This window comes from Oryctolagus cuniculus, chromosome 2 (assembly GCF_051225735.1).
Source record: "Oryctolagus cuniculus isolate XC-2025 breed Fujian yellow rabbit chromosome 2, ASM5122573v1, whole genome shotgun sequence".
In the NCBI taxonomy this organism is placed as follows: domain Eukaryota; kingdom Metazoa; phylum Chordata; class Mammalia; order Lagomorpha; family Leporidae; genus Oryctolagus; species Oryctolagus cuniculus.
Genome location: NC_142868.1, coordinates 87,873,704 through 87,892,089, shown reverse-complemented (window position 1 = coordinate 87,892,089; position 18,386 = coordinate 87,873,704). Strand labels below are relative to the sequence as shown.

The window sequence follows — 18,386 nt, the reverse complement described above, 5'->3', positions numbered from 1 at the left end:
CTATCTACTCATTTGTTCAATTTGTTCTACAGTAAGGTATCTGCTAATAGTCAGACATTTTACTGGATAAACAAGAAACAACAAAGTAGGTTCTCTTCCAATACTCAAGGGGCAAGTAAATAATTTTTACTAAATGAAGAGGGGAAGTATAAAATCTATGCCAATGTCTCATCATTACTAATCCCGGCCAATGCTTGCCACCAACTGGGCTACCTTAGGCTTGTTACTTTAGAATATGTCATCAATATTGTTTTTTGTGCTAAGAAACAGTCTCTTTCCTACTCAAATACGGCTGGGTCCCTTGGCAATGACCATGTGTGTTCAACCTCTATTAATCCTCATCCTCACTTTTATCCCACTATTTCTCACCTCACTAATTTGCTCTAACTTTTGCCAATAAGCATGATTTTCTACAATAGTAAAGCTGAAAGGTAGAAAAAGATGGATTATGTCTGAAAGTTTTGGATTCTGAAGTGTGACTGATGGAGCCAGCATATGTTATAAGACCAAGGACCATGATTAAAATTTAGTTGATTCACTTTGAGGAATTAGAAGAGTAATTCAGTTAGTGGAAAAATGGATTCAAAGGAAAACTTTCTTAATTTAAAAAAAAATTAAAGCAGAACCTTTTTGACATCTGTGTATATACAAGGTCTTCAAAAAGTTCATAGGTTCATAGAATATGCACACTGTTTTAAGATATGCATGGATTTCTTTAACGATACTGCAGTAGATTTGCAGAAATTCTCTTAGAAGCTTCTATAGTTGGGCAACACTGAAAGGTGCCATAAGTGGGCCCAAAGGGAAGCTATTCTCTCCAGGAGACGCTGGGAGAAGCACTCAGCTACTGGTCACCAAAGAGACTGTGGCTGGACCACCACCTCCCTGTACCACCCGCCGGACAGCACAGCCACATTTAATGGTGACTCCCTCTTCGTTCCAGTACAAACGGTTTCCTGTAGGAACTCTTCTCTTCCCCCTGGGAAAGACACTGCAACAGCAGGCACGTTTGGCTGGGCTTCCTGGTAACCATCAGAGAGAGTCGGTTTCCCTGAAGTGCTCAAAGATCTCTCTTAAATTGAACCATGACATGCACTTCCAAGCTCTGCCAGTTCTTGTCATCTACTCCTACTCATTGCCAACCCCTCCTCCTGGCTTACAAAGCATGGGCAGCTCTTCCTAACTGACTCTCCTACACTTCTCCCTGTGTCGTGAGCTCCTCGGGATACCATTTAATGACACATGCATGCAGGTGCCATCTCTGTGTGTTCAGTAACATCATCCCTCCTGTTTATCTCATGATCATCAGTACTTGGCATTGTACCTGTAAGCACTACAGGTAACTCTTTTTGGTTTTATTTTCTTGGAAACATTATCCTTTGAAAGCAGTTTGTTTCCATCTCTCTCCCACTGCCACTGTCTCCAATTTTCCTATCTCCATTATACTTTCTTACAGCTCACTAGTAGTCCACTCAGTCTCTGCTAGATGGAGCTTAGGAGGGGACTGGGGTTTTTGACAGGAGAGGGAACACTAAGCAATTTGTTGGCAGTCTTCAGGGAATAGCATTGTGGTCCCTCATGGGTCAAGGGTGGGAGATACCAATGCTGCCAGATTGCCCAGGAATTCTGCTTTTGTCACATGATTCCTTGGCTCAGGGATCACAGGAGCCAGATGCCTGCCATGATAAATCTTGTGTCTTGCCTGGCCTCTGTGGGCATCCATCATCCCTTGCTCTTCAGTTTTTCTTTCTGTTCTCCTCTGTAGTACTTCTCGGGGAATTGACTTCTCCAAATCAGCAAAGTTGTGTATAACTACACCCTCCCCTTTGATGAAAGTCACGATAACACAGGGCTAGCTGTGGGGGTACAGGTGCTCTGGGTTACAGCCTAACTTAGCTGAACTAAGGAAGTGCTGGTCTTCCAACACTGCAATTTGAGTCATTTATAGTGTAATGCGAACACCTGGACACCAGGGATAACCGGAGCTCAAGGTCCCACTCTTAAGCAAGATTTAGCAGTAGATTGAAACCCTTGGTGCTGCTTATTCTCCTTAAAAAAATGACACTGACCACTAATTCAAAAGTGTTTTCTTTAGCATCACTTGTTAAATTTCCTTTATTTCCTCCTGAAAGTATGGGGAGAAAAGAAAAAACACAATACCCACAGTAGGGATCATCTTTCCTTGCAGAAAAAAAGCATGAGAATCAATACACATGCAGAAACACACACTAAGCCCTAGTTTCTCTTTGCATTCTGTGCACAAAACATTTAAAAATCTGATTTTAAGGCAGTATCCAAGGAATATTTTTTTATTGTTGACTTGAGTAGCAGCTGCCAGTAGTACTCAATAAAACATTAAAAATAATAGGATTAGAAGTGATTAGACTGTTTTTTGGGATAATCATCTTTGCTTTTATATATCAAAAAACAAAAAAACAAACAAAAAACACCACCAAACCCCAAATCACCAACCTGCTCGGTGATTTGAAAGGAATGTGGCAAGTAACACGGGAGGACAATGTGCCCCACGTTATGGGTGTTTAGAGAGTTCTGGAAGTGTTTTCAACGTGATTCCCATCAGATGGAGCGAATATAAGTCTCCTCCTCGCAGGAGACAGACACCGAGTTCTCCAAGATACGAAGTCTGCTGAAAAGACAGCTGCTTTCATCACAGGGACGGGGCAACCTGACTCCGTGATTTGTTGGATTTAAAACAATTAATAGTTGACTATTTACTGTTTATTACAATTTTCTATTCCACAGCCAGCAAAGACTCAAGGAAGCCATAATGCCGTGGCTCTTGGGTCCCATTAACCTCCAGAGAACAGAAGCGTTTACTCCCAGAGGCTGGTTCTGTGATGGGGGCAATAGCAGATCCCACATTGTGGTAGAAGGAAGACAGTGCTAGGAGAGGCTGTCCAGGCACTGGAAGATGACAGGGACACATACCAGAGGATGGACAGGCTTGTAAATGATGTCAGGGAGAGTGTGATTTGCTATCTCCACCATTGCTCTCTGAGATAGCAAGAAAGAGGGCCCTGCTAGTTCCTAACTGCTAAGCTCTACCAAACAGCCATTCTCTATTATCCACGCCAACTTTGTAGCACACAAGATGTTCTACATGAGGTTCAAGCAGGCTGAACACCAACCCTCCCCAAAGTGCTTGCATCTGATGCCTGAAGCAAACACAGCAGGGCCATTAAGCCAGGCACAATGTGCACTCGCAGAAGCTGAGGAATTTCAAAGAGGACAGGGGCCAGGAAATTGGTGGCAGGGGTGGTGAGCAGAAAGGGAGAACAAAGCAGAAAGCCATTTAGGGGAAGAAAAATGAAGTGGAAACGAAAACCCAGTGGCAAGCCTCCTGATGCAGAGAAAATTAAATTGTTTCTCAGGCTTCCAAGACTCTTTCAAATTATGCTCAATTACAACAGGCAAATATTTATACACGCTCGCAACCCCCGTGCCATCCAACCCATCCCGGCAGTAAAACGTGGGCTTCCTTGTCAGCCAAGCCCCTAAGCTTTGGCTGGTCCTGTTTAGCCTCCTAAACCTCTTCTGCCCAGGGCTCTTAGGTCCCCCTAGTGTTGGCATGCTTGTGTAAGTGCTGTCTGTCTAAGGTAACGGCTCTTTCATCTGAATTTTTATCTTCAAGCATTAAACTTTTTTTTTTTTTTTTGACAGACAGAGTTAGACAGTGAGAGAGACAGAGAAAGAGGTCTTCCTTCTGTTGGTTCACTCACCTAATAGCCGCTATGGCTGGTGCTGCGCCGATCCAAAGCCAGGAGCCAGGTATTTCTTCCTGGTCTCCCATGCGGGTACAGGGACCCAAGCACTTGGGCCATCCTCCACTGCCTTCTCCGGCCACAGCAGAGAGCTGGACTGGAAGAGGAGCAACCAGGACTAGTACCCAGCACCCCAACCAGGACTAGAACCCAGGGTGCCAGCGCCACAGGCGGAAGATTAGCCTAGTGAGCCACAGTGCCAGCCAAGCATTAAACTTAATAGTTCTTTAGGCTGTCACTTGCATTAAAGCCGGAGAAAAGGAGTTCGTTTAAAAGATTAATACAGAAAAATCTGCATGACAATCAAGCTTGTTTTTAGCAATACTCTGAAGTTCAATCTGGACTAGAAACTTTGGATACTGCCAACAGAAAAACATGGTTAGGTCTTAAATGGCTTAAAGAATACATTTTTTTTTTTTTTTTTTTTTTTTTTTTTTTTGGTCAAAACTTGTTCCATAAGGAATTGTGCTGAGTGTGCAAAAAGCAAAGAGACTCTGGGCCCTGAGAGATACTAGTGCTGCTTAAACATTTTGTAAAATTATTTTAATCTTATTTGAAAGGTAGAGAAGCGGAAGCAGGGGGGAGAGATTGATCAGTCTTCCATCTACTGGTTCACTTGCCAGTGCCCCACAACAGTCAGGACTGGGCCAGGCTGAAGCCTGGGGTCTCTTACAAGCATGGCAGGGGCTCAAGGATTTTATCTTTCTCTGCTGCCTCACAGGGTGAGGCTTTCCGCAGTAGCAGGAAGCTGGATTGCGAGCACTCGGACATGGATGTGGGCATCCCAAGCAGCGACTTAACCGCTGCAGCCAGTGTGTGCCCGGTATGGCTGTGGATGGGCTGAAATTCACAGACGGGGGCCAGTCTGAAACTTTCCACCTTGTCCAACTTGAAAGCTGAAGTTCAGAAGTTGAAAGGGTTGGTGGCTCAACAGTTTTCTTACTATCATGGTGCAGTTGAGACTTTGTCTTGTGATTCAGCTCGTTCTCATCCTGAAAGGTGGTTACCCCTCTGCAGAGGTTTTACAACAAGGAATATTGCAAGGATAGGGAGGTTACAAGCCCCACAGGGCTCTCTACAACATACCGTGGCTAGCACAATGTGAGTCCTGATCGGTGTGAGTGCAGCAAAAGCTTTCTCAGAGTTAGGGAACTAGCCGGGCCCTTGAAGACCCAGATGACTCTGGTTTAAGAAACTATGGTATAGTTTGCTGATAATGACAGTGCTGGTGATGGACGTCAGGGTCACAAGCTGATGAGATGTTTTCGTTCTAGCCTGTATTCAAAATTGTTAAAAATGATCCAGACAGAACCACCCTGAAATGTTAAAGTAAAAACTCTAGTAAAAGACAGGTGGATAATAATACACAAATGTCATGATATAAAAACATACTTTGAGAAGTTTGTGGAAAATGGAATGTAAAATGCTATTTTATTCAGTGCACAACCTGCCTACCTTATGGACAGGTCCTGCTGTAAGAGGGGTCTTCAGATAGTTCATGGAAAATCTATATTATGAAAAACTATGCATGGATTTCAATTCTTAAACCGATTTATTTGAAAGAGGAAGGAAGAGAAGAAGGAAGGGAGGGAGGGAGGAAGGATATATATCGATTGACCTTCATCTGCTGGTTCACTCCCCAGATGGCTGCTATGGCCAGGGATGGGCCAAAAGCAGAAGCCAGGAACCAGAACTCCATCAGGGTCTCCTACACGGGTGGCAGAGGCCCAAGTATGGGGCCATCTTCTACTGCTTTCCCAGGTACATCAGCAGGGAGCTGGATTGGAAGTGGAGCAGCTGGGACTTGAACAGGTGCTCATACAGGTTGCAAGCATGGCAAGTGGAGGCTTAATCTTGGGTGCCAGGATGCTGGCCTCTCACATTTTTTTTTATCAGAATAAACATTTTCTAGAGGTTTACTTAAGCTTTTTTTTTGTTTGTTTTGTATTTTAAATTTGAAAGGCAGTGAGGTTGGAACTGTAGCATAGCAGGTAAAGCCGCCACCTGCAGTGCCAGTGCAAATTCAATCCCGGCTGCTCCACTTCCAATCCAGCTCTCTGCTATGGCCTGGGAAAGCAGTAGAAGATGGCCCAAGTCCTTGGGCCCCTGCACCAGTCTGTGGAAGACCTGGAAAAAGCTCCTGGCTCCAGGTTGGCCCAGCTCTGGCCATTATGACCATTTGGGGAGTGAACCATCAGATGGAAGACCACTCTGTCTCTCTGCCTCTGACTCTCTGTAACTCTTTCAAATAAAATAAATAAATCTTTAAAAAATTTTTGAAAGGCAGATAAAGAGATCTCCCATCTACTGGCTCAGTCCCCAAATGCCCACAACAGCCAGAGCTGGGTCAGCCAAAGACAGTGGCTGGAGTCTCAATCCAGGTCTCCCACAAGAGTCAAAGGGATCCAACTACTTGAGCCATTGCTGCTGCCTCCAAGGGTTTACTTTAGCAAGAAGCTGAAATCAGGAGCAGAGTGAGATGTTGAGCTCAGGTACTCAAGGGACGTGGGTATACCAAGCAGCCACGCCAAATGCCTGCCTCTAAACTTGTCTTTTAATTCCATCCCCAGAAACTTTGTTTTAAGAAATTTGAAAGGCAAAGTGACAGAAGGGGAGACAAAGAGATCTTCCATGTGTCTGTTTATTCCCTGATTCGCTGGGCCAGTCCAAAGCCATGGGCCAAGAACTCCATCCTGGTCTCCCACGTGCGTGGCAGGAACCCAAGCACTTGGGCCATCCTTTGCTGCCTTCCCAGGAACATTTGCAGAATAAGTCAGAGCAACCAGGACTTGAACCTGAACTCTTGAGTGGGAAGGCACCTGTGTTGCAAGCAGCAGATTAACCCACCAAGCTGTAATGGCTGCCCCTCTGTAAACTTTTTGAAGTGCTTGCTGTCAAATGGATTGAAAAGGAGAAACCGCCAACTGAAAAGCAGAGAAAGGATAATGCCTCTTTAGAGTCTGTTTATAAATATGATACTTCAAATAATTTATGGAAAAGGGAAATTAAAAGATATATTTTGGTCCAAAAAATTGTGGGATCCAGGCCTATTTTTTCTAACACACACACTCATGAACTTTTGGAAGATCTTCCCCATACAAAAGGATAAATATATCTTGTTCTCACCCTGCCAGCCCCAGCTCTAACAATCATCACCCTTAAGCTTCTCCCTGGCATTCTGTTGATTGATTGTTGGCTATGATTAGAACAATGTCTCCTAATAAGCCGCTTTCAGTGAAAACAAATCAACACACAAACCTTGCTCTTAGCTTGTTAACTGGGCCATCTTCAACCTATACTGAGCAACAATTCTAATAGGAGAGGAGAGAAATTCCACATCCCTGACTGGCAAGTACCTTATTTCCCACCTGTTAGAAACACATGAATGGGTGCCCATCACCTTCACTCCCTGTGCGCAGCCCATGCTGTGGCATCCCCGAGACAGTCCCGAGATGAGATTCCTTTGGCAGCGTGTTGACACGCGTGCCGGGGAACGCAGAGCTGTGGGTGTGAGAGACCCGTGCGGCCAGTGACACGTGTGCCGGGGAACACAGAGCGGTGGGTGTGAGAGACCCGTGCGGGCAGTGTCACGCGTGCCGGGGAACACAGAGCGGTGGGTGTGAGAGACCCGTGCGGGCAGTGTCACGCGTGCCGGGGAACACAGAGCGGTGGGTGTGAGAGACCCGTGTGGCCAGTGTCACGCTGCCGGGGAACGCAGAGCTGTGGGTGTGACAGACCGTGCGGCCAGTACCTGGCATGCGGTGAATGGTTTAATCCTCCAGAGGAATGGAGGAATGTCGAGGACAGAGATCTGCAGGCTGAAGGTGTTGCCTTTGAAATGCAGCAACTTTGGTTCCTCCAGGAGCTGCCCACCGTGATGCCTTTCATCGGAAACCACTTCCTGCAGGAAAGGAGAGAAGCACCTCTGTGAAGCATCTGGCAAATCCCCGCCCTCTGCCAGGAGTCCCTGAGCACCGGGGCAACCTGCGTATTGGCCCATCCTTCCTGGACATCTCCAAATCCCTTCAAGGGTTGCTGCTAACTCCGGAAGGGTGCTGAGTTACAGGGACGTGGTGAAGGAGATGGCTGGTCCTTATTGCTTGTGTTGCTGAGGATTTTAAACACATGCCACCTTTCCCTAAAACTAAGAGACCTCTTCTGCCCTGAAACAAACTGCGATACTGCTGAGTTTCTACAAGGCTATGACTTCATTTGAATAGGGCCACAGTCAAGGGATGGATTTGTCTTAAACTGATACAGCACGTTTTATTCTCAGAAAGGGAACAAACAGCCCCACCTACTCTGCAATTATTTTTCACTAACACAGGCATTAGCCAATATTTTTTTTTTTTAAAGAAAACCATTTATTTATTTATTTGAGAGGGATAGAGGGAGAGAGAAAGATCTGCTGGATTACTCCCCAAATGGCTGCAGCAGCCAGGGCTGGGTCAGGCCAAAGCCAGGATCTAGAAACTCCATCCTGGTCTCCTGCATGGGTGGAGGGTCCCGGGTACTTGGACCATCATCTGTTGTCTTCCCAGGTGCATTAGCAGGAAGCTGTACTGGAAGCAGAGCAGCAAGACTCCAACCAGCACTCCAAGATAGGATGCCAGTGCAACCAGCAGTAGCTTAACTCACTGTGTGGACCCTGGTATTTATTCTTTTGTCTTAAAATCAATGTTCCAGAGTACATATATCTTGTTTATTTTGTAGCAACATTCACAAAAGCCATCATACCAGAAGGACAAGAAAAAATAAGTTGTTTATTAACTTAAGCTCAAGAAAAAAATTAAATCTCTTGGGTAAGCAATCGTACCTTTCACTGAGAAATTTGGATAATTATATTTACATAATCCATATACATTCTATGGAGTAAACATTTAATTGGTTCTAAATTTGTCATACTTACATTTGTATTGCAGAGAAAATAGGATAAATAATAGACCAAATGTGCATTCTGTAAAGTGTCACATACTGTGGGGATGAGACTTTCATTGTGACTGAAGATAAGCGACCCCCCAAAATCCAAGTTTAAAATCACCATTAATTGGCTTATACAAAACTCAAATTTTTTATGCCCTATAATCTTTCCAAATTTTAAAAATGGTTATAAGAAGTAATGAGTAGTTTATAAATACAACTTGTATTTCAATTAAAAACCAGTAATAGCAGCTTTGCAGGCTAGTTGATCTCTCCTCTAAATGTGGAATAACATTAGAAAACCACTGTAAGCCTTTCAAAGAAAAGGCTCCCCAACTCCTACCCTTCTTGCACCCCTGACCTAGTAGGCTGCTAAGTCTGGGGACTAAATGATTCAGATCCCATGTGAATTTCCCCATCTTTTGCTCTCGCAAGGGGGAGGGCTGACTCTCGGGAGTCTTAGGTGAGCAGTGAACTCCGTGATGGAAATGTTTTCTGCATGAGCCAATATGGTAGCCCAGTGGGTACCAAAGGGCTTGCACTGCAGCTAGGTGGATCCTGAACTGATTCTTCCATTGTAGCTGAAGTTAAATACCAACACATGGACGGTAGAAAGCCAGAGTGTGGATTTCCAAACCCAGCAGCTGGTGTCAGCTGGGAGCTGCTTAGCGTGGCAGGGGCAGACGAGAGGGAACGAATTCTCAGTGTCTCCTCAGGGGAGGCATCAGCCCCCTTGCACATGCTGCTCACTGGTTCCTCCTTCTGAGACTGTGTAAGTGTCACACTCAGATGTGCACTGAGTTTGCAGAAACGAGGCGGTCTGTGCCTCCAGGGAGCTCGCACTCCAGCCAGAGTGTCGCTATGGCGGGGTTCTAATGCTAACAGACATCTCAGTCTTACAACACCTGTAGGCCTGGGAGGGGAGGCCAAGAGAGTGCAGGAAGTGATCCTCCATTTGGACTCTGTAATGATTAAAGGGGCTGGAGGAAGAAGTCATTCCAGGGAATGAACAGTCGTGGTGGAATAGAAGACCGGGGTGGAAAGCGTGTGGTTAGCGATGGTGACATTGTCATACTCAGGGGCTCATGGTTTATTTCAGAGTAACATTGCTCCAGGCCTTGAGGGATTTTAATCTCCTGGGGGCGGCCAGCGCTGCAGCTCACTAGGCTAATTCTCCACCTTGTGGCACCGGCACACCGGGTTCTAGTCCCGGTCGGGGCGCCGGATTCTGTCCCGGTTGCCCCTCTTCCAGGCTAGCTCTCTGCTGTGGCCAGGGAGTGCAGTGGAGGATGGCCCAAGTGCTTGGGCCCTGCACCCCATGGGAGACCAGGATAAGTACCTGGCTCCTGCCATCAGATCAGCGCGGTGCGCAGGCCGCGGCGGGCATTGGAGGGTGAACCAACGGCAAAGGAAGACCTTTCTCTCTCTCTCTCACTGTCCACTCTGCCTGTCAAAAAAAAAAAAAAAAAAAAATCTCCTGGGGGCTACATATACGAAAAAGAGTACTGTTTTTGTAAACTGAAGATGGGAACAAAAGATTCCAAGGACTATTTTATGTGGTCTTTGGTGAATTACTTACTTTTTTTTTAGACCTCAGTTCCTTTCCTGGGTTTATTCATAGGCAAACAAAATAATTATGAGAATGTTAACCTCCTTTTGCAATTCTGGTACAAGCTTAGACACAGGTACCCATAAGAAATGCGCTTATTAAAACCATATTAAAGTCACAATATAATAACAGTGTTGACTCTTCTAAGCATATTTGAATTAGGCTCTCTAAAGAACACTCCTATTCTTTAAATCTAACTCACTTTAATGCCTGGGGAAGCAAAGTGGTATCACGAGATGAAGTAACTTATTCGAGATCATGTGTTACTTAGTGCAGTGCCAGGTTGCTTTATTGTTTAGAAACTACATGGAATTGTTGTACTGAAAAGGAACTTAATGAAGATTTACATCATTAAGCCCCTTATTTACAGAGGAAAACACAGGCCCCAGAAGGAAGTCGTTTGCCTGAAGCCACATGGTTAGTGATTGAACAGGGCACCTTGATCACAGCCTAGGTTCTCCTCTTTCCTTAGACTAGGCTGACATTTTTTTAAAGAGTCGTGTCAAGGTTAGACTGTTATTAACTTCTTTGTCGCATAAATAGTTTTTCATTGGTACCAATGTATCATATGACATAAATCAGTCTGTATTTGCCTTGGATTTATATATACTGTCTAAATAGTCCTAGAAATGCAGTAAGGAGAATATTAGAAATTCAAAAAATTGCTAACTATTTTGGAGGAAAACGTTCCAAAAAGTTTAAAAAACTTCTGCTTTAAGACCTGAAATTTAAATATAACCAGGATCTGTTTTTTGCAATTTTGTTTTTTTGATAGGCAGAGTTAGACAGTGAGAGAGAGAGAGACAGAGAGAAAGGTCTTCCTTTTTCTGTTGGTTCACCCCCCAAGTGGCCACTATGGCTGGTACATTGCAGCTGGCGCACTGCGCCGATCTGAAGCCAGGAGCCAGGTGCTTCCTCCCTGTCTCCCATGCGGGTGCATGGCCCAAGGACCTGGGCCATGCTCCACTGCCCTCCCGGGCCACAGCAGAAAGCTGGACTGGAAGAGGAGCAACTAGGACAGAATCTGGCACCCCAACTGGGACTAGAATCGCGTGTGCCGGCGCCAGAGGCGGAGGATTAGCCTAATGAGCCATCGCGCTGGCCAAACGTGAACATTATTACACAGTCCTTAACACAGGTTTCCCAGTCATGCCCTTGGCTTACTGTATTACTTTCAGGGGCTGAGCCTGGACTTCTGGATTTTTAAATGCTTTTCAGGTGATTCTGATGCCCATCCAGGCTTGGAAACCAACGACGCCAAGAGCTCCGCCAGGTTAGTCCTGCATTACTCATTTGGATGTTTCTTCCGACAAGCACTTGATTTTCTATCTGCCTCCCCTATGACAAGGATTTCCTGTTACATCTCTGCTTCCATTGTGAAATTTATATTTGAATTAATGAAACTAGAAAAAGGGTCTTGATATCAGCTGCACCTACAGGCTCTGGACGATGGTTTTGCATGGAACTTTATTTCCTCATTTCACTTCTGGGGGTTACAAGGCATCCAGTTCTAGAAATTGTGGCCAGGAGAAATTTGTGCCTTGTGCCTCACTGAGCTCTTTATGTTGATTTAATGAGACAGGCAGCAATAGTCAGGTGTGCTTCAGGGATATTTCAACAGGCAGGCTGAATTTACATATTTATGAGACAAAACTGTTTGAATGTACACACACACACATTATGTCGCTGCAGTGTTTGTCTTTAAATGCTCTACGTGAACAATATTTCCCAGGGTTGCGTTATTGATAAACACAAGAACTACATCTGGAGGAAATCCTTTGAAATTAGATTCTAAATCCACATTAATGCCAAGTAGGTAATGAATAGGAGTGTGGGGGCACTAGGGAAAAATCTACATCTATGTGTTGTTGTTGCTTTCCTTTGTCTTTCTACAATAGAGTAAGGCAAGGGCTCAATTCCTTGCTCTCCCTAAGTCAAGGTTTGAGTTGTGTGTGTGTTTTGTTGTGTAATAAAACACAATGACAAAGAACGGGGTCTTAAAACATTACTGCTTTGGAAATCCATCACTGTCCCTCAGCCTTCGGTTGGAAATTATCAGAGGTGATGTTAAGCACACACACGTAAAATGGCTGCCCCAGTGATTCCGGAAACATTGGGGCAGGAAGGAAAAAGGTGTGTGGTCTACCCCTTCTTATTCTCCACTCGTCTTCGAGAGGATGCTTTTGTTCTTTAAACACGTAGAGGAGTTAATTTTGATGTACCAGAACAGATCTTCAAAATTCTGAATCTAAATTAATTATGTCTGAACCAAGTATAGGAGGTATTATGTTATTTTCATTCAAGGAAACTGCTACTATCATTCCGAGCTATCTCAGTACAAATAAGAAGCCAGCAGAGGGGACCAACCTGAGGCATGGGGAAGGAAGCCACGCTTGACAATCGAGAACATTTCTGTGTAGTTGCAAAATTCTCTAAAGGAGTGCTCTTGGGTGGGGTCATTATGCTGCCCGGCTCTATACGGCTTACTTGAACAGGTAGAGCTGGGTGGAAGTTCTCCTTCTTGCAAGGTCTTCCATGGAGAGAGGGTGGGCTTTCAAGTGTTTTATGGGCTCTAATTTCCCACTGGGATTTGAGTGAAGTGAAAGGTGCATGCATGGCCTGGAGTCAGGCTTCCCTCTAGGTAAAGTGCACATACCTGATGTCACTTCTTTGTGCTGGAAGATGCACTGTAATAAAGACAGGAGCTAATATTGCTTTTATCTATCTCCTGACCCCCACTAACCGTTCGTTACAGTGAGAGTTGAAGCAGATGCCAGGGCAGCTATGTCCTGCAGAAATGCTCCGTGCAGAAGTACGTACTGGGGCTGGCGCTGTGGCGCACTAGGTTAATCCTCCACTGGTGGCACGGGTACCAGCATCCCATGTGGGCACCAGTTCTAGTCCGGGCTGCTTCTCTTCTCATCCAGCTCTCTGCTATGGCCTGGGAAAGCGGTAGAAGATGGCCCAAGTCCTTGGGCCCCTGCATCCACATGGGAGACCAGGAGGAAGCTCCTGGCTTTGGATTGGCACAGCTCTGGCCATTGGGGAGTGAACCAGCGGATGGAAGACCTCTCTCTGTAATGCTGTCTTTCAAATAAATAAAATAAATCTTTTAAAAAAAAAAAAAGTATGTACTAATTTCAAAGAGGAGGTCAGGGTTCTGAGTGTTACAGAAAGGGAGTCACCAATATACACCATATGCTTCCGTTCACACTGCCTGAGATGGGGGAGCTATCATGAATCTGTGAAGTTTTTTAGAGGCTTAAAAAGTGGATCTATCTCCATGGGTCAGTAGTTAAGTAATTCCCTGTTAAATACCAAATATAAAAGCACAAAAACATGAGATAGATGACTTGAGATCTTAGGATCTTGCCTTCTGCACATTCATTGTGACCACTCTTTCAGAAACAAACCTGGAGTCCATGACTTGGTAGTAGTAAATGGTTGCTGCTGGACTAAGCTAGAAGCTGCGTTTTAATCTACCTATGGGCCAGAAAAGTTATTCAAGCAAGCTTGATGACCTGTCAGCACCCCAGGGGGATGCATGGCCTTTGCTGCTCATGACAGCTGTCACATACATCCTGTCAATCACAAGTACAACCAAACTCAACTTCAAAATCGGCCTCACTTGACATGATCGGAGAAACAAAAAAAATCACTGGAGGGAAACAGATGATAATGAGTGGGATTCCAAAGTATTTCCACCGAAAAATCATTTCTCAGAAGCAAAATTGTAGGGGCTTACTAATTTAAGAAATATGTCGAAATAATGAAATAAAGACATTTGGGTTCAGTTAGAGGAAGTCCCTGGCACTGATTAAGCAGGCGATATTACCAACAGGAAGGGGTCGTGGCTTGAAAAGCGGTGTTTAGGGCCTTGTATTCACAACTTCCACTATGATGCATGCTCATCTGTATAGAGTTGAGCTGTTCTGGAAACAGTTAGCAATCAACAAGAATGAAACAGTTGATCTGAACATTACTGAGAATAAACTCCTTATGCAATTGTCTATCTCATTGGTACACACTCAGAAGTAAGACCATGGGGTGGCAAAAAAAATTCCCAAGTGGGCATGAGGGCTACCTTGCAAGGCAGCTGTGTAAAGATCTCCTCACAGTCACGTTAGTCAAGAGAGGGTTATCTGTGAGAGCCAAGAGACTGGCTGGCCTCCATGATTACTCCAGGTAATTCAGCCTTGAAAACCTGGTTGAGTTACTGAGCATCCAGCTGGACTCATGGTGCCTTTCACAACAGGTACTGATATTAATGACCCTTAGATTAATGCTATTGAATCACTTGTTCTTGATTTTACTGAATGCCTGTGTTATGTATTTTGTCTTGGAGAAACTGTGTTATTGAGGGTAGGTGAGCAGATGGAGTAGAAACTGGCAATCATGAGACAAGGTTTACTGACATTGAAGCTCTGTGCAGAATGGCACAACCTCCTTTTGTGACAGCCAAAAATTACCTGTGTCCTCTGTAAAGAGCAGTGCTACCAAAGAGACAGGTCGGGTATGGGGACAAGGGTTGGCACCGTGTCACCTTTCCTGGCCTATCTTCCAGATTTAGGTCACTGTATCTTTTCTATTGGTAAACATGAGTTTTCCAGCCCAGTGTCTTAAAAATCTCGTTCCTGAGGAAATGCTTTGCATAATGGACCTAATGACCCAGGACGGGAATGGCAGGGATCTGGAATGAGGTGTGTCAGGAGAGCTGTGCTATTTACATACGGGCACAGCTTACACAGGCAGGCTCTGCGTCTCCTTGTTGCTATTAATAAACTGTACTCCTCCTGAGTAGCTCATTTAAAAAGAATCGTTCATGATTAAAATCACCAAAAAGGGAAAGGAACCTTGAACCACCTCTGCCCTTACAGCCTGATAATTAATAGACTATGTGTGCAGGATAAACTGTGGCTGCCTGGCCACAGATCCGATTTATAATCGTCGTTCTGTAACTACAACCTTCAGTTGATTCAAGCATTTTTATCACTGCCCTCTGCACATCACATAACTCTTTGCTCCTGTGGCTCATGCCATTTTCGACATGGTATCCCTTTCTTCTTTTAAACCTCATCCATCTACGGAAGTTTGCAAAGGGTTCTCAAAACCTCTTCTCCGATTCCTCTATCTCTGTTTCCTGAACTCTGCACTCCTAGTGAGTTTTATAATTTAGTACATAATTGTCTATACAAGTGTTAATTTAACCCTTTGAGTGTCAGGTACATCCAACCCTTTTGCATTGTTGGACACACAGTAACATAGCTCTTATTTCAAAACTGGTATCCCAGCCAGACTAGTGGTGAGGGTTCATTTTCTAGACTCTCAACACGGCAACTCTCGTCTCTAGGAAACCCCATACTTCCATGACACCATAAGAAGAATGAGAGGGAAAAAGCTGACCTGAAATGCACAAGGTGTATTGTCCACGCAGTAAACTCTCAGATTGTAATCCAGGGAGTTACAGGACATGCAGCCAAACACCGCCACCTTGAGCTGCTTCACGGCACAGTCTGTGATGGGTTCCCCAGTGAGGGCGTACGTCCCAAAGCTGTCTAGGAGCACGTGACACGCGAAGGGGTCCAAAAGGCAGTAACAGGATGTGGATTCATCCTCCACTGACATCACTTCCTGTTGGGGAAAACACACGTTACAGTATCTCAACTTGGGATTTTAAAATTACTCTGCAAGTATTTCAGGCATGGAAAGCCAAGACACTCTGGCAAAAAAAAAAAAAAAAAAAAAACCTAAATGAAAGATCTCTGAGTGAGATCCCAGTGGAAAGAACAGGTCATCAAAGGAGGTACCTTTCTCTGAAGGGAGGAGAGAACTTCCACTTTGACTATGACCTTGTCTAAATAAGATCAGAGTCGGAGAACTCAAAAGGCTTCCATAGCCTTGGAAACTCATGACTGGAGCACAGGGAGATTGCTGATGCCATAAACAGGAGTGTCAATTTGTAAAGTCAACAACAGGAGTCACTGTGCACTTACTCCTCATGTAGGATCTCTGTCCTTAATGTGCTGTACATTGAGATTTAATGCTATAACAAGTACTCAAACAGTATTTTTCATTTTGTGTTTCTATGTGGGTGCAAACTGTTGAAATCTTTACTTAATGTATGCTAAACTGATCTTCTGTATATATAGAAAATTGAAAATGAACCTTGATAAGAATGGAAGGGGAGAGAGAGCGGGAAAGGGGAGGGTTGCAGGTGGGAGGGAAGTCATGGGTCGGGGGGAGCCAATGTAGTCCATAAGCTGTACTTTGGAAATCTATATTCATTAAATAAAAGTTGAAAAAAAAAACTTTGCAGTTAATACTTTTGTGCAACTGAATAAAGCTATGATAGCATTAAAAACAAAAAAAATTCCTCTGCAAGGACATAAATAGAAACATTTTCAGAATATTCTTATTGTCCTACCTGTCTTGACATTAAATGTTCCTCTTCTATCAGACTAACAGCTAACATCAAGAACTCAAAAAATGGTTATGTTCAGCATGTTAGACATCTACTTACTAGGTTGTTATACCGGAAATTACATTGAACAAATCAACAAAAACATAGAATTTTCAATGTCAAGTTTAAAAAAAGAAACATGTGGACTATTAACCTTAATGAACAAACTTTGTGTTCTTAACAAAGGTATATTTCAGAAGACTCCTTTAAATATCCTGAATCTTTACATCCTGTCACACATTTTATCCTTTTTCATTCCACCAAAATCAATCATGAGGGACCATTCAATAGATGATCTGGATAAGATGCACTACAATATTTCATGCTCCCTGATAAGAATTTAGGAATGTGTGATTGGGTTAGTGGAGCATAAACATAACACCATCTGGAGGCATAAGATTGGGAGGAAGTGCTGACAAGAAAAAAATCAAAGTGGTCAAGAGCAAGGCAGGTCCCCACCTAGTGAAAAGGAGATCAAAATGTGGCTTCTTTGTAAATCCCGAGGAGTGACATCCCAAGGATGTGGCTTGTGGTTACACCAGCATGGAATAAAGAGCAGACTGCATTCTGGGACAAGAAGGTATGACACACAGCAAGGAAGGGTCGCTGTCACTCACTGCAGCAAGAAACACAATTTCACTTTTACTACTTTGGCCTGGAGCACCTCCTGGGAGGTCAGATCCCAGGCAGGGCTAGCTGGGACAGTTCGCTGTCCTCTAACAGGATTGCTTACCTGCTTGCTTGCAAACTCACTTCAGATGGACATAAAGGAACCCTTATCAGAGAGATCAGAGCATTCATGTAAAATAGTAATTCAAGTGCGATCTTTCTTTGCTATAACTCACTTGTTCCTAATTTCCTATTATATAGCCTCATTCTCTTTCTTAAGAGTGTCTTGGTTTGGGCTAGCACTGTGACATAGCGGGTAAAGCCACCGCCTGAAGTGCCAGCATCCTCTATGGGCACTGGTTCAAGTCCCAGCTGCTCCACTTCTGATCCAGCTCTCTGCTATGGCCTGGGAAAGCAGTAGAAGATGGCCCATGTGCTTGGGCCCCTGCACCCACATGGGAGACTGGGAGGAAGTTCCTGGCTTCAGATCGGTGCAGCTCTGGCTGTTGCGGCTATCTGGGGGAGTGAACCAGCAGATGGAAGGCCTCTCTCTTTCTCTGCAACCCTGCCTTGAAATAAATAGATCTTAAAAAAAAGGAGCATCTTGGTTCTTTTTTTCAGTGTATCACTTTGCATGGATTCACATATATGGGGAGAAAGACACTAGTAATTCTTTAAACATCCATTGATTCAAACATACAGTAAGTACCTACTGTATTCCTGAACACTTAAACATAGATCAATTTTAACCCCCAGGATACAACAAGATATGGAAATTTCATTTCTAAACACAGCCTGCATGCACTGAACCCTCACTCCCTTCACAGAGGCTGGGTAACACCAATTCAGAAAAGAACACAAAGCAAGGTGACTCAGTGCAGGTGGTAAGCGCGCACGTCTGTATGTTGAACTACAACTCTATCCTAAGAGCAGATTCAAGGCTCTGGGTTATCCCTTGTCTCTTCCATTTTTATGGAAAACCAATCCACTGCCTTTAGGGTGTTAT

General features: G+C 44.3%; 1 protein-coding gene and 1 long non-coding RNA gene across 14 annotated transcripts in view; one reads left to right on the top strand and one right to left on the bottom strand.

The window, feature by feature from the left end:
* The window catches only part of LOC149127876 (uncharacterized), a 140,868-nt gene extending 127,611 nt beyond the window's left edge, over nt 1-13,257 (top strand). The window contains exons 3-4 of one of the 5 annotated variants that reach the window (XR_016230032.1): nt 11,530-11,584; nt 13,239-13,253. This is a non-coding gene — a long non-coding RNA (uncharacterized LOC149127876). Of the gene's footprint in view, nt 1-6,352; nt 6,710-8,323; nt 8,343-11,529; nt 11,585-13,066; nt 13,082-13,238 lie in introns of those variants that run through there. The other 4 variants (XR_016230031.1, XR_016230041.1, XR_016230044.1 and 1 more) reach the window with 4 other exon arrangements.
* The window catches only part of UNC5D (unc-5 netrin receptor D), a 582,366-nt gene that overhangs the window by 30,132 nt on the left and 533,848 nt on the right, over nt 1-18,386 (bottom strand). For all 9 annotated transcript variants that reach the window (XM_002709540.6, XM_051833981.3, XM_089327353.1 and 6 more), the window contains 2 exons: nt 15,715-15,942; nt 7,534-7,683 (listed from right to left, as the gene is read on the bottom strand). In XM_002709540.6, coding sequence (XP_002709586.1) covers nt 7,534-7,683; nt 15,715-15,942 — 378 coding nt within the window. The remainder of the gene's footprint in view (nt 1-7,533; nt 7,684-15,714; nt 15,943-18,386) is intronic.